The 21,747-nt window shown below is 41.8% G+C and overlaps 1 protein-coding gene across 7 annotated transcripts in view; it reads right to left on the reverse strand.

Annotated features, from left to right (window-relative positions):
* Window positions 1-283: 283 nt before the first annotated feature.
* The window catches only part of PRDM15 (PR/SET domain 15), a 32,560-nt gene continuing 11,096 nt past the window's right edge, over window positions 284-21,747 (reverse strand). For 3 of the 7 annotated variants that reach the window (XM_054628127.2, XM_077171097.1, XM_077171099.1), the window contains 20 exons: window positions 20,846-20,971; window positions 18,404-18,502; window positions 17,408-17,635; window positions 16,641-16,776; window positions 15,425-15,606; window positions 14,584-14,678; window positions 13,730-13,817; window positions 12,872-13,039; window positions 11,664-11,758; window positions 10,114-10,245; window positions 9,599-9,733; window positions 7,111-7,274; window positions 6,586-6,665; window positions 5,874-5,993; window positions 5,053-5,184; window positions 4,468-4,551; window positions 4,106-4,281; window positions 2,908-2,988; window positions 2,361-2,573; window positions 284-1,711 (listed from right to left, as the gene is read on the reverse strand). In XM_054628127.2, coding sequence (XP_054484102.1) covers window positions 1,229-1,711; window positions 2,361-2,573; window positions 2,908-2,988; window positions 4,106-4,281; window positions 4,468-4,551; window positions 5,053-5,184; window positions 5,874-5,993; window positions 6,586-6,665; window positions 7,111-7,274; window positions 9,599-9,733; window positions 10,114-10,245; window positions 11,664-11,758; window positions 12,872-13,039; window positions 13,730-13,817; window positions 14,584-14,678; window positions 15,425-15,606; window positions 16,641-16,776; window positions 17,408-17,635; window positions 18,404-18,502; window positions 20,846-20,971 — 3,017 coding nt within the window. In that variant the 3' untranslated portion in view covers window positions 284-1,228. The remainder of the gene's footprint in view (window positions 1,712-2,360; window positions 2,574-2,907; window positions 2,989-4,105; window positions 4,282-4,467; window positions 4,552-5,052; window positions 5,185-5,873; window positions 5,994-6,585; window positions 6,666-7,110; window positions 7,275-9,598; window positions 9,734-10,113; window positions 10,246-11,663; window positions 11,759-12,871; window positions 13,040-13,729; window positions 13,818-14,583; window positions 14,679-15,424; window positions 15,607-16,640; window positions 16,777-17,407; window positions 17,636-18,403; window positions 18,503-20,845; window positions 20,972-21,747) is intronic. The other 4 variants (XM_077171079.1, XM_077171072.1, XM_077171065.1 and 1 more) reach the window with 4 other exon arrangements.

Raw genomic sequence — 21,747 nt, forward strand, 5'->3', positions numbered from 1 at the left:
CCTTTATACACTGGGGCACACTGACTCCATGTGGCAGGACACTGAATATGCTTCAGACATTCCTTTTTCTTTTCCTTGCACTTCACACAACCTTGTGTGTGGCTGTGAACTTTGAAAATAAATTTTGGGAACAGAAGGAACAGGATCCATACTTTTTTTTTTTTCTGTGAGAAGGGCGACACGGGGATGAAAGAATTCATGAATTGTGTTGGTAACAGTGTTTTTCACACAAATACTCACCAAGAACACGCAGTAAAATACAAAGGCTATATATATATATATATATGTATATATATATAAAAAGAATGCTTTCTCAAATGTTTATTACAGGATGAAATAAGTCTAATTGAAAAAAATTCACATCCTGAAATTGATCAAAGGGGATTGATTGCTCTTCAGGCCTATTAGCTAAAAGCAAGATTGAAAGAGGAGGTTTTAAAAATTACATAAAACTGTATCACATTCTTCTTTCAGTTTGTAATTGGTTTGATTGAAACTTGACTAGAAGACCATAAAAATTTGTTTCAGCATTAGATCAGCTCTCTGGCTCAAGTAGCACTATCACTGTCTGATGGGTACAGGGTTTTTCCCATGACTAAAATGGAAATAATTGGTAATATTTTCTTCCACACCACACTCATGCCCACCCCAAAACCCCAAATTCCACCTACTTTACTGATGTTGTTAGATACAAGACCTAAAGAAGATAAGAAACAAAGACAATTCCTGTTTTGCCCCTTCGTGTCTTCACGTTTCAGTCTCTACCAGCTGACCACAAGGACATTCCACCCACTGTGAACAAGGTCTTCAGATGCCATTTCCAGACTTGGAAAGAAGTGACATGGTATGGCTGAAAGGGTTTTTGTACATCACAAGTGCTACAAAATTTAGGATTTCCCTGCTTTGGTTATTAAGGTGTGATGATGCACCTGTCAAATCTCAATCTTAGTGCACAACTGCAAGGGGGTGTTAAATTTGTGGTGAGATTTTTTTTTTTTCCCTTTTCTGTTATTTTTTTAAGACAGTGCAAGGTCTAGAGACAGCATGAGAACCTCAGACTGGGGTGTTGCAGGGTGATCTGCCAATTCCATCTTAAATTTCACTGTATGAACGATGAAATTAAATTCCCATCTCTGTTTGGTATCCAGCAAACAATCCTAGTAGAAATTTTCCAAAGGTCTGTGTGTTTTTTCTGTGTCTCTGAGTACTGTCCATGCCCAAGTATAAATTAGTAGCTGTACATCTGCTGCTGCTGCTGCTCTGTCTGCACGGGCTGCTGGCCCGGCTGCTGCGGCGCGGCCGGCGCCGGGGGCTGCAGCACATCAGTCTGAGGCACTGACCTCCAGCTCAGGGGGTGCTGTTCTGTCATCTGGGGGTTCCCCAGGGGAGCAATGGAGTTCACCAGGGTGGTCAGGTTTATGAAATGGGCCACAGACTGGGGGTTGGGAGCCTCGGGCTGCGGTGGGAGCTGGATGTCGCTCTGGCGGTTGTGCAGCACGGCCGAGCCGCTGACGGTGTCGAAGGTGACGGTGAGGATGGAGCTGTCCAGCTGCAGCTGCCTCTCTGGGGGACACAGGTGGCCCACGGCCACAGGCTGCAGGTTGGTGAACTGGGTGCCAGCTGCCGTGGTGATGGGGGTCACGGTGATGTTGGTGAGTCCCACCGAGCTGGAGGGGGCTGAGACGTTCGGGTCGCTGAGCGTCACCACCACCTGAGGAGAAACACAAAGGGCACTGAGCATCACCAACACCTGAGGAGAAACACAACGGTCCTTGAGCGTCACCACCACCTGAGGAGAAACACAAACGTCACTGAGGGTCACCACCACCTGAGGAGAAACACAAACATCACTGAGGGTCACCACCACCACCTGAGGACAAACACAAAGATGACCTCAGCCTCAGTGACCTGATCACTCAGCAGATTCTGAGTGACCACCAAATACCAGGGAAGTGCTGGTGGGCTCACATGGTGCCAGCGAGAGAAGCCACACACAGATGGGAAAGTAGGAAATTTGGAATGTACCAACTTCCAAGTGTAGAAGATGGTGATGGGAGAGAGGGATATGGAACATTCAGAACAAACAGACAAATTAACTTTCATTCTTTTAATCCCAGCTTCAGCCAGCTAGAGATATCTACACTGTGATATCAACAAATTGATCTAACCCCAGAGGAAATAAAACAAACATGAGGAGCTTATTGGTCCAACTTCTTGGGTTTTTAAACCCATCTTTGTGTTACCACAATTTATCCAATCAGCTCCAAATGTTCCAACCACTCTTTTGTGATGTTTTTTTAACCAAAAGAAGGGTTATCCCTCTAAGCAATGCCACCCATCACCCTCCTCCTGCAGCTCACCTGTTGGATGCTCTGGACAGCTGAATTAGTCTCATCTCCAACATTCCCTGTGAATTCACCTTCCTTCTCTGTGTATTCACTAAAGGCAGGGTCCTCAGGCACTTGAGCTTCCTCCTCCTCACTTGACTTTTGTTTTCTTTTCTGGCCACTTTTAGGAGCTTTTATGTGCTGCTTCCCTTCTGGTAGTTCACCCTGTTCCAAGGCTAATTCCGGCTGCAGCAACACATTTCCAAACAGAGCATCAAGTCTTTTCGCTTAGTGAGGTTCCAAGTAAGAGACAATCACCTGAAGCTGGTTTATTGTCAGTTCTCAAGCAAAGAAACAAACTTTAGCAAAATCCTGACTGCAGGGATTGAGACCTCACCCTGTAATTACATTCTGCCTGTTATACAACCGAGCAGATCAGCAGCTTGTGGCTGCTTGGACATGTTCCACTGGGGCTGACTCTCTAAAAAAGCACATTCCTCACCCATCAGCCCACACCCAGCTGTGTTCTGTACCCAAAAAGTGCTGTCCCACCTCACCCTGCAGCAGGCCTGGAGCTCACCTGAACAATCCCAATTGAAGAGGCATCAATGGTGGTTGTCTCTGGCAGTGGCTCTAAATCATCAATCCTCACTGAAAGAATCTGAACACAGAGAGGTGTCAGCTGCAGCACTGCAAACCACAGTCAAACAGCACAGCATTTCCCTAATAAACCCCATCACCAAGCAAAAGTGATGTAATCTAACACTTTACATGTAGTACTTAATACAGGGAGTTAAGTGTGGCTTTTTAAAATAACCTTTTGGCATATCACCTTTTCCCTCTTGCTGAAATCCAGCAAAATTTAAACACAGTAAAAGAACATGTCCATTTTCATATTCTAGACAGAACATAACGCTGTGGAACGTGATGAATTCTACAGAAAACAATGTGTTTGGAAAAAAAAAGTATTATGTTATCATTTCAATTTATAAACCTATCAACTGTGTCCTATTTCATTATTTTCAGATGAATCTACACATCTCAGCTCATCAAAGAATAGAGACAAATTGCCCTCTGGATTTCAGATATGTAGCTGCATTTTAAATCCCCAAATCAATAAACAAAGCATTTTGTTGACTTCCTTCACAATCATCATGATAAAACAGCAAAGCAATGCTAATGAAAAATTGGTAGTTAAAAAAATGTTAAAAAGCTTCAAAGGGAACAGACAAGCCTTAATCAAACCTAAACAGGAAATGCTGAGGAGAAACACAATATTTAGAACACAGAAAAAAACCCTGCTGGGGTCAGACAAAACATCCCTCTAATCCACATTCTCTCCAGTCAGCATTCATCTTTAATACTGAGAATAATTTTGCACCATCAGCAGATGCTGCCATCACCTCTCTATTCACCACTTCTTTCAGATCACTTCTGAATACAGAGAACACAATGGGGAAAAAAGAATCCATTATACTCACTAATAGATGGAGACAAAACATGAAAAAAACATACATTTAAGCCAGGGTAGAAACAGAAAAGAGATTTAAATAATCAGAAGAACTTCATTTTTAGGGACTGAGAATCAGATAGTGAAATGGCTGATTCAGTTAAGTCCATGTTTCACAGATACTACTTAAAATTGGGCCCAAAAGAACAGGAAAAAGAGAGAGGGAAACACAGCAATTTCTTTCAAGTCACCAAAAGTCATAAACATTCTTTTAAAAGAAAAAAAAATAAATTAAAAATTCCATAATCCAGCACTCAAACTCACTCACCTCTGGGTGTTTACGCCTCATGTGTCGACTCATGGACGCCCTGGTGGAAACCTTTGTGCCACACAGCTGACAGCTCTGGGCTTCCACCTTGTCATGGGTGAGCTGGATGTGCTTCTGCAGCATGTAATCAGTGACATACTTCTTATCACACACTGAACACGTCCACTGTTTTCCTACTGGTGGCAGAGGGAAGCAAGGAAACCCAATGGATGAACATCAGATTGCCAACGCCTCAAGGAGAGCAATAATTGATGTTTGGTAACAGGATGTGCAACGTTAGTTCCAAGACTGGCCAGTCTAAATCAAAATTAAGGAGCAAAATTAAGGTATTTTTGCTGGATACTGCTTTTTAGAGGGTTTACCTGTATGAATCAACTTGTGAGTCTCCATTGTGTTTCTCTCGCTGAAGGTCTTGCCACAGAGCTCACACATGAAATCTTTGATTCCTGCATGAAAAGCACATTTGGCACCTGTGAAAGCAGCCTAAAGGTATCTGGGACAATTCTGAGTTTTTTATTAGTAACATTAAAAAAATAAAAATCACAGACAACAAAAAAAAAAAGGCTGAAGCCTACCTTCACCAGCTACTTTTAGCTGAACCATTCCACTATATCCAGCAGAAAATAAATATCAGAGAAACTGATGTGGGAAGTAAAACTTTGTTTTGGGAAATCACAACCTGAACACTAATTTAAATCCCCAACACTGCAGAGCTACTCTAGACCAAGAACCTTTAAAAAAAATCAAAACTTGATACCAACTAATCTGCATTTATTTCTAGAACAAGGGGTCCTAGCTGAGGACAGGACAAAATCTCACTTTTCAAAGAGCAGAAGATACATATTTTATTAGTTTTTGTCATACTGTCTGACTGCTCTAGGTAAGAATTCTCCTGGGAAAGATTTAATTGATTCACTGCAACTTTTGTCCATCTCTGGAGCTCTCACCTGTGTGTCTCTTGTAATGTTTCAGCATGTTGACTTTCTGTGCAAATTTTCGGTGACATTCCTTGCACTCATATTCCTTAATCCCCTTGTGCAGCTTCATGTGGTGACGAAGAGCATGCTTTGTCTTCATTCCTGTGAGGCAGAAGGCACAGGACACTTAGTCCATCACTCCCACCTTCAGGGGAGAAATCAGGCTCATGTTGATAACCAACAGTTCTATTTTATATTTGCTGCAAGTCCACAGTTGCATATTTTTAATTGTTTACGTAGCAATGCATTTCATCATTATGATTTTAATTCCAGAAAAAAAGCTCTGGAAAAAATCTGAGTAATCACTGATAGAGAAACAGCAGGGACAAGCAAAGATAAAACATCCTTAGAGGTGTCAGACTTATTACTGTCTTTCACTAAAATACCAGCTCAGATTTGTTCAAGTTATAACATGAGAAATTAAAGAAGTCAAAGTGACTTTGACTCTTAGGGCTCTTACAGAGAGAAATTACTCTATTTTTTAAGCCTGTAAAAAGCCTACAATGAAAAGATCAACTTGCATTTTCTTTTGTGCTGCAAATCAGGCATTCTTCAACCTGACAGAAACAAATTCTACTAAAATCAGTGTTGTGTTATAGCCCATGAAACCAAACTGTACAAAATTAGGGCAGCTCACGTAACAACAATGCTGCTGATTAATACATTTTCTACCTCTCAAAAATGCAGGATTTACAGCACTGCCACTACTCTCAGCATGGCAGTTGTTTTAATTCAGATATTCACCTGCTACTCAGTATCACAATGAATGGAAAACAAGGCAGCAGACATACCTTTGCCACACTCTGCACACAAGTATTCTCGGATATTATCATGGACTCGCATATGTTCTTTTAACATGTCTTTTCTAGCAAATGATTTGCCACATTGCTCACAAGCATGACTTTTTACACCTTGAAAATAAATTTAAAAGACAACATAAACAAAAAAAAATGTTAATGAGTAATGTGCATCTCCTAAAAACTGATTAAAGTGGTGAATTAGAGGGCAACAACCCACCTATGCTGACAAGCATACCTTTCATGGATATTGTAGCCCAAAGTAAATTAGAAGACTTTGAAGAGAGAGAAAAGCTGGCTTTTTGTGTGAGAAAAAACAGATGAAGCCTGAGGTAGGAGAAGACTGCATAGCATGAAATAGTAATGAGCTGTTAAAAATGATTTTGCAATAGCAGGTTTCAGCCTGTGTAATGGTGAGAAGGTGGCATGGATAAGAATTTGGGGAAGAACAAAATACAGAATTAGGTGAATCCTGCAAACATATTAACTAGGAATTTGGACTGTGTGTCCAGATCAAATCTCTTCATTAATATTCCCTGCTTTAGAAAACTGGTTTACTCTAAAAGAATAAATATTATATTTGTCTTGTTGTAACATAGAGCGAAAATCCTCTAGCAAATAAAAAAAAAAAAAAGGCAGGCACTGGCAACAGAAATTTCTCTTTGGTATTGATAATTATAAAGAAACAACATAACAACATTTTTACCTGTATGTATAAGCTTATGTCTTTCCAGATTTCCTATACTGTTAAAAATCCTGCCACAGATTTCACATGGATGGATGTATCTGAAACCAAAGAGACCAAAAACTGTGATTTTTCTCTCAAGGCAGAGGTGATTCTCAGGCATCTCTGTCACTGAGTGTATTTCATTTGCTAATACTAATTACTTCAAAAGTTCCTTGAAGCACAAGTTTTTCTAAATGAGCCTTAAGAAAACCCCAAGTTAACTGCAAGCTTGGAGCAGTCTGGCATTGCTATACACTCAAATTTTTTTCAAAACTATTTATTAAAATCACTGATTCACACTTTGCAAAGCCCAGACTGGGGGGCTGCTGACTCATTGACCCGTGTGAAGCCAATCACCAGCGGCACACATTTCAAGCTCATAATGAACATTTTTACCCAAATTTCACAGTTATTTTAGCACAGCCAAATTCCCTAAGAGCACCCCAGGAGGCAGAACCATTAGAACTCCAAGCAGGGAGCTCTTCTCAGTGGAACAAGCCTTACTTCTGCACGTTGGGGTCGGGCAGGTTCTCCCTGTGGATGACCATGTGCGCGTGGTACGTGGCCTTCAAGGCGAAGCGCCGGTTGCAGATGCTGCAGCCATAACCCTTCTCCTTGTGCACGTCCATGATGTGCTTCAGGTACTCCTTCCCTCTGCCAAAGGTCAGCTGGGGAATGAACCAATAGTGAATGGAAGGGGGAAAAATGTCCTCGGGCACAGCAATGAGTGGGTAACATCAAGCAGAAATAAATATCCTGTGTAGCACTAAAATCCTGTATGCCACTGGATGAAAAACCTGTGACAGCAGGGTTTAGGCCTGAAACTCTTTGGACATTACAAGCACGCTGCTACAGAACATCAATTGACTCAATTTCTCTGGATGGAGATAGTGTCTCCACTTCTGCACAAGAAGAAGACCTTGAGTTGTTCAGGCACTGAGGAACAGCCAGGTTTAACCTGCACCAGCTCACCTTGACTACAGTGAGCAGTTTTGGTCACCACAGTATAGGGGTGATATTAAAACTACTGGAGAATGTCCAGAGAGCTACAGAGATGGTAAAGGGTCTGCAGGGGAAGTTTTGTGAGAGCCACTGAGGGCACTTGGTCTGTTCAGCCTGGAGAAGGGGAGGCAGAGGGGAGACCTCACTGCAGTCACAGCTCCTTGTGAGGGGCAGGCACTGATCTCTGCTCTGTGGGGACAGTGACAGAACTTGGGGAAATGGCCTGAAGTTGTGTCAGGGCAGGTTTAGGTTGGGTATTAGGAAAAGGTTCTTCCCCTAGAGGATGGTTGGGCACTGAGCAGGCTCCCCAGGTTCTGGTCACTGCAGCGAGACAGAGCTCAGGGAGTGTTTGGACACTCTCAGGCACATGGTGGGATTCCAGGGGCTGCACACAGCCAAGAACTGGACTCAGTGAGCCCTGAGGGTCCCTTCCAGCTCAGATTATTCTGTGATTCTGTAAGATTGAAGAGATCACAGATGGAGGAAATGCCTGCTGGGCTCTGGGGGCATGGAGCTTTGGCAGCAGCTCCTGAAGGGCTGGAATCTCCAGGCACTGCAGGGCAGTGACTCTGCCTCAGCTCTGGAGGGGCTGCAGCTACAACAGACAGGTGCTGCACTGCTGAGCTCCAGATGTGCACATCCAGATGTGCTCCAGCATGCCAGGGTGATGTGCCATAATGACATGACCTTTTGCTCCAATTCTGGAACTAGGCAGGGCATTTCTAACAGCACTGCACAGCTTGGTGAAGGTGTACTTTGACACCAAGTAAACCAGATTTTTTAAGAGCTCAGAAGAGAGATTTCTCCAGGAGCTACTTGCATTTCTTCTCTCTTTGGCTGTTCAGTGTCCCCATCTCCTCACATCAAATCCCATTTCCCACAGCTGTGCCTTTACACAACTGTTTACTACACAAACACCTGCAAAAGCACTAAAAACCCTTCAATTTCCAAAGAGATCTTTCTGATTTGAATGGCCAAACTGCCCTCACTTGGAAGCACACAATTTTATATAGTTTATGTACCCATGAAATGTCAGGCAAGAAAATCAGCACAGTGAAAGCAAGAACATGATGAACTGCTGTGGCACCACAACTTCACATATTTACTGACACAAAATTAAAATCAGTTTGCACTGAAAACCATCTGCCAGATAAGAAAACTGAAATATTATTATCTCCAGGTCTTAAAATGAAGGTAAATTAAGACCTTTCACCACATTAAGTGTGGGCTGTGAAATAAGCTCTGATTTCCAGGGTCAATTCAGTGGCTGAACAACCAAAAATCCCCTGTCCCTGTGTCAGTTTTGCTGTTCTCACTGAGTGGTTTTGCACCCCACCTGCCCCAGCACAGTGTGCTCACCTGGGGAGGGCACAGAGTCCTTAAGGACCCATTATTTCTTTAGAAAATGGCAAAAGCCTCACAGTGAGAGGTTTAAAAAATCTTCCTCTCCCAGCTGACAACTGAGTGAATTCCATTCCAGCAGCACTTCCAACACCATCCTGTTTGCAATGGAGCAGGGTGAAAATAAACAGTCACTCTGAACACAAGCAGCAGTCTTACTCCTCCAAACTGGATATCCACAAAAGAACCTTCTGACCTGATAAAAATTAATCAATTTGTGGACTCTATCAATCAGAAATGCTGCCACCATTTAAAGTTGCACATAATTGAAAGGTAGTTTGAGATGTGAGTGCTCCTTTATTGATCCTTCCTCCAGTTTTGCTTGTTTTCTTCCTCACAGGAAAAAGTGAATGTGTCTGTCTTTCCTTTTTTTAGTGTTTATCATCCCCCTTGCTGGACACCACCTCAGTTCTTATGGAATAGCCTCAGTTCACAGATCAGAGGTAACAGCACTGCAGAGGACAGCAGACCTGAGAACTTGCCTTCTCTCTGAGAGCTTTAATGTTATTTAATATTCTGAATTATTTATAAATTCCTCCACTCCCTCCCCCATCCCAAAACAAGTTAATTTGAAAGTATTTAAAGCTACCTGGCACCTTTTGCAGCTATACTTGTGAGGCTCTAAATCTGCACTTTCATCAGAGTTGTCATCGTTTTCCTCTGATGAGATTCCAATTTTACCAATGAACTCTTCCCTCTGGTGATCATCCATTAGGGCTATGTCCTGTGTAAAGTAAAGGGAAAGAATATTTTGTTTTAATAGATTAAACTTCTTCAAAAAGTAAGGCCTGGTCACCTTTTGCTTCCATGCAGACTGCTTTGCATTAACTGCTGTAATATTATTTATTTTGAATATCCTCCTGCTTCATTCAATACAGAGTTTCTGTATTGAATATGTCCATATAAGGGGTAACTTATTCAAACAAGTAATTTTAATTTTTCTGCATATAAAAGGAATTTTAATATAAAGACACTCAGCTGGTTCAATATTACATCAATAAAAGCATCTTTATCAGCACCACTGAATGATACAATTCCCTTTTAATTTCATTTCATTCCTTACAATTCAGTGTTGACAAAACAATCTGATTATTAACACAATACCTTAAAATGGACATGAATATGATCTCTCAGCACATCCACCCTGAAAAATTTACGTCCACAGATCTCACAGGTGTATTTCTTGTCTCCATGTGTTAGAAGGTGTTTGTTCATGTTGCTCCTACATGAAAATACCTAAAAGGAAAAGAGAAGGAAGGATTTTTGGATCATGTCCAGCTGGGCTACAGTTCTTTGATACCTACCCAGTGCTGAGCACAGAACACATTTACTGTCACATTTACTGTCTTTTTTATTCCTTCTGGCCAGAAACATGCAGGAGCTCCTGTTAGCAGTCTGCCTCAGAACTGCTGGCATGGCAAAATCCAGGGGCAGAGTTCCAAGGAACTGACTGAAACTAGCCATTTGTCAGGGGTGGACTTCCAAAAAAAGGCTACAGCAGAATTATACAGAATAGAATTTGAAATAGTTAGACAGTGTCTTTTGAATCATCAATGTTCCATCCATCTCTAAAAAGATATAGCCACAAAATCTACCTTGCCTGATATGAAACATAACCAAAGCATCAAAATCAGAGGTCTGAAGATCAGCTGAAGAGTTCTTGAGTGCCTTTTGCACCATGAATCATTAAACATTTATAAAATCACAAGTTAACCCACACTCCTTGTGACAACAGTGACTTATGATCATGAGTGTTGAACATTCAAATGCAACCATGCCATGACTACACCATGAATTCAGTTTTATTCCCCATGGAAAAGGATTCCCAGTGTTAACTCCAGCTGTTTACAACCAGCCAGAAAAACTTTATTTTAAATAACATAAGCCATGAGATCCCACTGACACACACAGTGGCCATGTGACACTCTCCATTGTGCTGCAGTCAACACAGTCAACTCCAGCTGTTTACAACCAGCCAGAAAAACTCCATTTTATGTAACATAAGCCATGAGATTCCACTGACACACACAGTGGCCATGTGACATTCTCCATTGTGCTGGGTGTCCTGAGGAAAGTTCAAGCCTGAAATGCACTTTTGCTCTCATCTCTGTGCTAACAGCTCCCACCATCCATGGCTATGGTGGGCTTGGATAAATAATGGAGCTACAGGTGTTTGAAGAGGAATATCCTGACTGGACTCCACACCCTACATGGGCAGCTGTTCCAGAGCTCTGCCACCCTCAGTGTGAGGAATTTCTTCTCCATGCTGAGGTGGAATTTGTTGTATTTTGCTTTATGGCCGCTGCTCCTCGTGCCATTGCTGAGTGTGATATTCACATTCTCTGAACAGAGAGTGACATAATTCTCTCTCCCAGGATTTTGCCTGAAGAAGCACAGAGAGATGAAGAGAAAACAATTCTTACCTCTATTCTCTCTGTGTTTCTCTAGAGAGAAATTATGTCACTCTCTGTTCAGAGAATGTGAATACCACAGTTTAGCACCACCGAAAAGAGTCTGGCACCATGCTCTGACACCCCTTGGAGAGATTTAAATGTATGGATGGATCCCCTCAGTTTTCTCCTCTCTGGGCTGAACTGCAGCACCCTGGAGCCACAATGCAGAGCCTCTCATGGCACACTGGCACAAGCTCCTACCTTCCCACACACGGGGCAGCCCGAGGGCTCCTTCTTGTAGCGAACCATGCTCTCCGTGCTGTGCTCAAAGTCTTCTCTCTTCACACGCCTCACCCCTTAACACAGCAGTCCCCATCAAAAAAAAAACAAAACAAGAAATAAACCATGGCTTTCCACTCCAGCCTGCAGGCCTGCTCACAAGGAGACTGGGAAGAAGAGTGAAACCCTCATTGCAGGATTGAATTGCTAACAAAAGGGTGATTTCTGAATTAAAATGTGTTTTAAGAATATAGAAGCAGTCTGCCGGAGTGATGTGTTATGGGTTATTGGTTATGAAAGCAACTTCAAAGTGACAGAATACACTTTTGTCAAAAACATTTTTGTCAACACCAGGAAAGAGGCAGATCTAGTAGGCCTTGGCACTTCAATCTGGATCTGGCCCAGAAATTCACCCTCACTAAGAAAGAGAGGAGAGGAAGTCTCTAAGGAGAGATGAACCATCCAGCATCAGCTGTAATGCTCAGAGAGGATTTCAGACCTCTTTCTCTGCTACTTTCAGGAGGGCAGAGGGCTCCTGCTCTTCTGTGACAGCTGAAAATGAGACACTTCCAGTGTCTTACAGCCCCTTGTCCTCTGGTTCAGGACACAAAATAAACAATCTGGCTGCTTTTTTTTTTTTAATCATTTTTGGTTTTATCATCTAAGTCACTAACCACATTTTAATACAAGTTGAGCAATGTACCAACTTTTTCCAGTCTTTGAGTACCTATAATATCCTCAGATGCTTGAGATTTTTAATAGCTAACTCTCATAATCTCATTTTCATATATTCTCAAGTGTTTCAAAGATAACATGCTGACACTGTATTTATGTAGTAGTCACTCTCAGCAAGTTAACTCTCTGCCTTCAGATTTTCAAGTTACCACACAAATTTTAAAAAAGGAAGAATAGGGTGCAAAGAAAGAAAAAAAAATTAAAATCAGCCAGTCCAAACTGCTGCATAATAAGCCATGCTGCTTTCACATGACTCTTAATAGCTCTGGACCCACTACTGCTATTTTTCATAAATGTAACATTTTGCTGAAACTTGAAACTCTTGATCAGGTAACTGATTAATAAAAAGACAGCCACCATTCAAGAAGATCTAATGCACACTATGATTTCCTTAACCTGCCCACCTCCACTGCTGTTTCAGGAGAAATAATTAGGTTGATCTGCAGGAAATTTACCTTCCAAGTGCCGCCTCTGATGGTCCAGCATGACATCCTTCCTGTAGAACATCTTATTGCAGATCTCACATGCAAACTTCTTATCCCCATGCTTTTTCTTGTGTTTTGAAAGGTTGCTGTTTGTAGAGAAGAATCTGAAACACATCTCACACTGGAATGTCTTGTCATCTGTAAGCAAGAGAAAGCATGCAGCTCTTTAGAGCTGAAAACAGCTTTTGTATGTTTGTGAGACAGGTGGTTCCTCTGTTGGATCTGGGTTTTAAACATGGAATCCATCACTATGCTCCAAGGGCAATTACCTGTGTGATTCTGGACTGAACACTATTGTGGGGCCATAAAAGTAACCAGGATGGCATTTTTTGAGCATAAGATCACAGCAGAAATAATATGAGTAACCACAAGGGATGGCGATGGGAAAAAAGCACAGGTTGGAGTGATACTAAGAAAAAAACATTTAGAGACTACTGAAAGTATAAAGCTGAAGAAAGCTGAAGAAAACTGCAATCCCAAAAAACTACAAATTACCACTAATACTGGTCCTGTACCCAGTTCCTCTGTTTCAGAGGAGTGAGGTGGAATTTAGTTTTAGGGAAAAAAGTTAAACAGAGATTATCTGTAAACAAAGGAAACACCAGTCAGGATATTACACAGGTGAACAAAAGATACTAAAAAATCCCAATTCCTAAGTGGATGTGTTGCTCTACAGATCACTGGTTACACTTTTCTTATCAAAAACCCAGGATGATGACAAAAACCTAAATCCCTACTCCCCTACTGTAGTTTCTCTGCTGAGATGGATTTGGGGACATCTTCCCAGAATGCAGCAGAGATGCCAGAGGAAGAGTTATCCATGCTCACCTGTCCTGCAGTTGTGGAATTCCAATGCACTCTCTATCCGAAAGGCCTTTTCACACGTGGTGCACTTGTATCTGTACTCACTGTCCACCTGAGGATCACAACCAGGAAAAGCCAAGTCACATCTGACAGAGAAATTCTAAACCTCAAACACCTCCTCTGTTTTCTGTCCTCCTCCAATTTCTAATCCTTCAAGAGGGCATTTATCTACACAGTGGTGCAAAATTCTGATGCTGTATCATCCTGCCATGCTCCTACATCTGAGCTATAAAAAACCCCAAAAACTATGCTCCTGTGTGGATGTGGAACATCTGGTCCAACACAGACACAGAAGGTTTGAGAAGCAAGATGTGATCTGACTCATCTTCCAGAAGAGGTGGCAGCAATCTGAGAGTTAAGGACCCTGGTGCCAAGCAACAATGGAAATTGTCACTAATAAGGTGCCACTACAGGTGGGTTTAATATTTCTATGGCAGCAGCATAAAAAGGCAGAGTTCATACATTAAAGGAATGAAAAGTGGGGAGAAATCAAACAGGACAAGCAAATAAGAATGTAACAACCCTATTTAGCAGCATAACTCAAGTCAGATCTCACCTCTGTATCATGCAGGTCCAGCTAATTTCCAGCTTGTTTTGCTGGAATTGATGCCTGAAAGCAATTTTCTATAGAAAAAGGGTTTGCACATGCTCAAAAGCATTTTTCAAATCCATCAATTATTGTAAGATAAGATGTTACCATCCCCTCTCTGTCCTTTCTCACTCCCATGGGACACCTGTTCACATGAGCAGGGCACACTCACACCTGGAATCTCACTGTGCCTTTGCACAGAAACCCTGCAAGAGCCCCTTCCACTCACTTCATTCCTGCTGTGCTTGTATGAAACGTGCTGCTTCAAGCTCTCCTTCCTGCTGAACAGCTTTGCACATTCCTCACATTTAAACAGTTTGTCACCTGAGGGGGTCAATCAAGATGAAAGGGAAATAGTCAGTGATTGATATAACCAACTCCAGGCAAGGCAGGGGAAACCAAAGCACAAGCAACTGCAAACACATAGGCTGGTGATGAAAAATTTAGTATTTCAGCAGATCTAACCAGTGGATTTTAACCATTTCCAACAATTTTGGTTTAGTTCCCCCACCCTCTTTCAGTGATGATTTTTCATAGAACCCTTAGAATAGGACACAGACCCCTGAAACTGCAAATCACAGGTGGAAAAACACCTGACACTTAAACAGCTATGTTACCCATGTGCCTGTGAAGGTGGGGGTGATATTTATGTATCAATTTAAAGGCAATAAAAGCTTTGGAAAAAATATCACATCCTTGCCCTCATTTAAAAGATGTACCTAATTCAAATTTTAAATACTTTCAACTTCAATTCTGCATTATCTATTGCAATAGATAACAAAGATAGATTAGATAGATAGATAGATAGATAGATAGATAGATAGATAGATAGATAGATAGATATCTTCTATATCTCAGAACAGATATCTTCTCATGCTTTGGTCTAAAAAAATTAAGTTTCCTAGAGAGACTTAAAAGAAAGAAAAAAGCAAAACCAGCTCTCTTATAAATACATATCCCAATCCCTAAAACGAGCCCTGCTCGTTTTAACTCAAAGGTGGAACCAAGACATAAAATCAATGAAAATCAAGACATAAAATCAATTCCAGGCAAGGGAAAAGCCAACCCACCATGAGAACGGATGTGCCTGCTGAGGTTGCTGCTGTTCTGGAAGATCTTACTGCAGATGCTGCACTGATAGACCCTCTTGTGCTCCCCCAGCTGCTTTATCAGCTTCCGCCGAATCCCGTGTCTACTGGAGAGAATGAAACTTCTTTTGAGGGACATGGTGTTTTGGTGATGAGCAAACCTACTGGATTAGAGAGAAAGGCAGGGACTGAAAGCTAGCCCAAAGGTTGCAACAGAGCTAGTAAAAACTAGAGGAGTGTTAAAAACTCAGCTCCTGGCAGGAGGGAGGGGGCCTGGATGGAGCTTCCCCAGCTCCAAGGTGCTCCCCTGGCCACCCCCTGGAAGCTGCAGATGTCACTCATTCCAAATTTTCTTCACCCAGAACCATAGAGGCAAAAAGCAGCAGCAGAGATTCTCTTTGCAGGCCCCTCAGAGGAACAGAAAGGGTCTGTTCTGCTCTGAAAACATCAGCACTAGCTCAGCTTAGGAAGCTTGGCAGCCCCCACATCAAAGCTGTATTTGGGCAGAGGGCAGCAGGCTGCCAAGCAGCACTGTGCCATTTCCTGCTGAAATGACTCTTGATGGCTCTGTGTCTGCTAAGGACTTCAATATATACCATTACCAGCTAATTTATAAAAACTGAGTGCTCTATTATACAAAAAAAAAACCCCAAAAAACAATTCAAAAGGCCAATTTTACCAAGACAAAAAGACATTAAAGAATCTGAATTAATCATGTGATACTTAAGAGTCTCCCTGAGGTTCTGTTATACTGAAGTTTTCCCCTCCTACTGCTCCAAATCTGGAGTATCACAGCAAAATCAACATGAAGTCATTCATGAGCTAAGATAACAAGCAAGACTGAATAATAATAAAAATTATTAACATATTCTGAAAGAAAAAATCTCTTCGCCTGTCTTATCACTAACATTCAATGGGAGTAAATTTCACCTTGCAGCTGCAGGAGGCTTTTGGAAACACAGAATAAAAGCAATAACATGATGAAAAAAGGAAATTTTCATTTATGTTATGCTCCAAAATCCTACCAGTGTACAAGTGGCACTCAAAATCACCTCTTGAAGCAGCAGCAGCAGCAGCATCACACAATTTTATGCTGATAAAAAAGAGCATCTGTGCACCCAGAAGTTGAGCAGAACTGTTGCATGCTACATCATCTTAGATCCAAGTAAGAGGAAATTGTGCATCCCAGAACACTTACTTTGTCACTGAGCTGATGCTGTTTGTGGTGCTGGGCATCTTTCCTAAAACCAGATCCATGATGCTCTCTTCTGGAGCTGGGGGCAGGGCCACCTCCTCTGGAGGGACCTCAGGGACAGCGTCAGCCACACGTTCCACTGCACACACACCAAAGAAATAAACACAGCAGTCATGGGGACAGCTGCAAGCAAAACCTCAAATGCAGGATTTGTAATAAAGGGTGGCACTGGACAAATCAATTGTCCACAAACACATTCAAAGAATCACAGAACAGTGTGGGTTGGAAGGGATTGTTAAAAATCAAATCCAATCCCCTGCCATGGGCAGGGACATCTCACCTTTTTCTAACTTCTTACCTTTCCAAGCTATTACTGAAGGGTCAGTTGACCAAGCATCATGAAATTTCCTATTAGAACATCCCTTCAAGGAGGGTAAAGCCCTTTCTAAACTGAACTCAAGGGAGAGAGAGAAAGATTTGTCCTCTTGGGAGGAAGGATGCTTCCTCTCCTGTTTCTTCTTGCAGTTCTCACACCCTGTGCTTCCCTGGGGCTCTCAACAAACCATCACAGAAGAAGGCAGGTGAATGGCTGCAGGTGCTGCCTTCAAGGCCTTCAGAAATAACTAACAAAACTTGGAAATTGGCAGCTTTAGTGATCTAACTAAAAATCTCCATCTTGCCTCTGCTGCTTTTTAGGCCTTTCTGCAAAGGCATCATCACAGATGTATAAGCAGATATATTGCTTAGCATTTTCTAGATTTCTGTTTTACCTGCAGGACCTTTCTCTTCATCAATGACAAGAGGTGTTTCTACTTTTGCTGTTTTGGCTTTTCTTCCCCTCCTGGCCTTTCTCCTCGAGTCTGTGCTGGCACTGGCTGTATCACTTGCCACTGGCTGATCTGCTGGCACAGCCTCTGCTGCTTTCTCTGCTTTCTCAGCATCATTTTGGCTGCTTGGGGAGGCACCTTTGGCTTGTTCCAGGTGACTCAGCAAGTGCTCTGGGTGGATAAGGAAGAACAGGAGAGTAAGGAGGAAATTATCCTTAAAATACTCAAATGGAACTAGATGAAGCCCATCTATCAGGTCCATTTCACTTTGCAGTGACTTGCTTCAAATTATTTCAAAAGCAGTCACAATACCTTCACAAATCAAAGCCTACAGTTTATTCAACAGTCCCAAGAACTGAATTTTTAAGGAGATTTATTGATATCACAGTAAAAAGTTTGTGTTTCTAATAATGGATACATTTTTCCAAATGCCCAAGTTATTTACTGACCTAAGTCCCCTTTTCAAAAAACATCCAGCAAATGGTCAAAGCTCCTAAATAATTTTAAGCTCTTCTGAAAAACTGCATAAAACAGCTGCAAATGAAATGCAGAAAAAAAAAATGTACTTCATTACCCTTACTAAAGCTGTGCCATAAATACCAGATGGACAATATCACAAAGTATAACCTGGCATCACTGACCTTTACACTGCTCATGCAGCTCCCTATCCTTGATTTTCCTGACAGTCACACCATCTTCTAGATCACAGTTTTATTTCTTCTAGATTCAACATTACAGCTGTTTGTCCAGAGACAGAACACTGCCATGGTCAAAATATCCTTGTTCTACCTTCCCTACTACTGCTTTCCTTAAAGGAACACAAAATTTAAAACTTTTATCTTTGTGCACCATGGGTGGTGCATGGCTTCACAGCCATGGGAGAGCAGAATTCTGCTGATGATTCTCAGTGCTCTCCCATGAATTTCTAGCACTTCCTACCTGTCAGCAGCTGGGGCTCTTGGAAAGCAGATGAACACACTTTACACGTCCACTGGTTGGGCTTTGCTTCTGCTGTTCCACTGCCTTCTGGAGTGTTCACTAAATCACAACAAGAAATACTGAAATACTCTGAAAATGGGGAGGTGGTAAACCCCTGTAGCTTTGTTTATCTTGCAGTAACTCCCTGAGTATCACAAGGTACAATTTAAGCAGCAAGAGGCCCCTGGAGGCAGCTGGGACCATTTCAGGATTCAGGTTCATGAAGAGTTGAACTATTGGAAGATAAAAATGATGCCAGGAGAGAGTTATCAGTGCCCTAGTAAAATCCTGAGGGCTCCTTTATCACTTTCTAAAGAATTGTGTTGTGAAAGGGCATGGCATAAAGCAATTTTTAGCACCTTTAAAACCAGAGTTACCAGTCTTCTTATGGATTAGCTGAGGACAGAAGCAGGACAAACCTCAGTGAAGGGCATTGCAGAGTAAGAACATTTGGATTAATGGAAGTAAGGGTGAGGACAATGAAAACCCAGGTTTCAGCAGTTCCATTAATTAGATGTGCTATGAAATCACCATACTAATACTTTAATTAACACATCAACTGAAGAAAGGTGAAGAAATTAGGGCAAAAATGAAACTGGAATAAAAAAAAAAAAAACAGGACAAGTAACTCCGTTGACAGTCCTTTGTATTTCAGTCCTTAGATGATATATTTGAATTTCTCAAGAGGATCTGATAAATCTGGATTGATTCAGAGATTTTTTTTGGCACACAAAAAGCTGAGTAACACTCCTTCTGCAGAGGAGGAGGATGGCACTGAAGTCAGAGTAAGTGAATGGCAGCACAGGGAATTCAAATTGTGCCTCAGTTTCTGCCACAGATTTCCCAGATGGTCATTACATGCCAGCTCATCTCTCTCTGCCTGAGGACCCCATCTGTAAAGGGACAGAAAAGTTCTTCCTTCTTTTCAGTGTTGGCTCTTGAACCAAAATAAAGGATTCTCTGAGGCAGAGACTGTTTCCTGCTACAGGAGATACATTCAACACTACACTACAGAGGTGTGATCTCATCCATGCTGCAATAAATAAATTAGTAAGAAATCACTTGGCAATACAGCAACAAAAATTCCCCCTTCACAGGCTACATAAAGAACTTCTTGAGGGCTCTGTCCACGAGGACAAAAGCAGCAAACCAAGATTCTGTGTGAGTTAATTGTGCCTAACTCTGCACCTCCCTTGCTCCTTAGCTGCTCCTTGTACTGGTTTGTCAGGAAGAGTCAGGTCCTTCTTAAGTTCCTGCTTCCTCAGGCTTCCAGGACAGCTGCAGGGCAACCTGGCTGACTTGGAACCACACATCTGACAAGCTGGCAACTGCTTGAGGTATATGACTTGAGGCAAACAAAATCAAAAGAAGAAAATTTTGTTTTGGAAGCACCAAATCAGTGGGAAAACCTCAGAGTTCCCAAAATATAAAAGGCAGCTTTTTGTTTCTACTGAAGTTGGACTTTCAGGCAGGAGGGTGAAGGATGTAGGAGGGGCTGTTCCAATTCATTTTACCTCTGGAAAAATCAATAATGCCAAACTGAAAGACAACTCCTCAGTCACCTTAGCTGTGACAGAACCCAAGCTGACAAATGGAGCCTCTCTGATCAGCTGCTCTGAACGTGTCTGCAACAACTCCCCTCCTTTCCTGCCAGCTACTTCTAATAAGCAAAGTTTAGGAAAATAACTCCTCAAAGAGCAGACCTAGAATGGTTTTCTTTTGATCTTGTGTACTCTGAGTGTAATTTTTGAGATTTGTGTTAAGTGGGTTCTTAATTTCACTGTTGCACTTTGCAGAGACTGGGTGAGGGGAGCACTGCTTTGTAAGGAATCCTTGGGACAGAGTTCCTATGACACTACCAGATATTTCCTCAGCCATGTGTTCTTTACCAAGAGGATATGTATTGCTTATAAGTTTATTGAAAATTTAGTTTCTGTAATTTAGAACAGTTTGAGCTCTAACAGTGGCATATCCTGTGGTATTGTTGTAATTTGAGGATGACCAATGTTCTTGTCATTTCCAAATATTTGAAATGTTTTCTTCTAGAGCTTGGTCTGATCACTTGAATTACTACACTTTGCACAGGCAGAATGAAGATTTTCTTGGGGATTACCCCCATCCCAACACTAACCACCTCCAAAGTCAGGAGCACTTGTGGTTTTCATGAAAATAATCTGCCTAAAAGTTTATTGCCCCCCTCTGCCACTTTTTAACCTGCGTATGTTCTTTAAGCACTGTGCCCATGAAAATGAAAAGAAAAAATCAGGCTTTCAAATCCTCTCTAAATTAGTATTTGCCAGAAGTTATATATCCATAATACACATGCAGGAGTGTTACACCTAACAGATCTACAGACCTGTATCTGTCCTCTATCTTCCTTAAGAGCACTGTAATTTTGCATACCTGCTGGATCAGGTGCTAATATGCTGGATTTCTTGTTTTTTTTATGGGGTAAGACAGCAGATGAAGGCTTTGAAGAGACCTTATTATTCCCCTCTTTATCAGACTCCATTGTTGCCAAGGATGTATCTGTCAAGAAGAAAAAGAGTTCATCTTTACTGCCCAGACCCTTTGACTCTTGCTCTGTGCTGAGGGCAGTAACAACAGTCAAAGTTTTATTCTGCAACAGGCCTGCAAATCACATTCTCATGGAAAATTTTAACCAGGGCATTCTTACAGCTGAATCTCACCCACTGTGCCTTAAATATTCTGGAGTGTACCATGAAGTGCTGAACAGAGTGCAGGGTATACTTCAACAGTATTTTTAAATACCAATAACCCCAGAAAAAAATGCATGAACAGGTTAAATTAAAGAGGGAAAATATGAAACCTCTCAGTTAATACCAACTGGAAACATCTCAGAGCTCAGAAACATGTCAGCTGCATTGATTCAGCTGTAGCACTTGAGACTGCTTAGGATCAAGGGCAGCCATAAAGCTGGTGGCAATGGCTTCTTCCCAAATTTGTCACCCCAAATTATACCCAGCAGAGCAGTAATAACATCCAGGGAGTACTCCCAGCTCAAGAGCAGGAAGAAAACACCCTTGCAATGTCAAAGGATCTTGCCTTTCAGCTGTAGAAATGGAAAAGTAGGAGAAAACAAAGGGGAAAACACTGGAACTTGTGGCAATTCTAATTCAGATTCTAAAATATCTGCTGCCTTTCTTTCCAATGCACAACCACATGGATCTTACTCTAGTGGGTCCCATGTGAGGCTGCTTAAGAGAAATCTAGTTTCTTAGAACTCTGTAACAGTTCTGTGCAAAACCAAGCCATTTTCACTGCAACCAAAGAATGGCTTCTTT

This window comes from Agelaius phoeniceus, chromosome 2 (genome assembly GCF_051311805.1).
Source record: "Agelaius phoeniceus isolate bAgePho1 chromosome 2, bAgePho1.hap1, whole genome shotgun sequence".
Lineage (NCBI taxonomy): Eukaryota > Metazoa > Chordata > Aves > Passeriformes > Icteridae > Agelaius > Agelaius phoeniceus.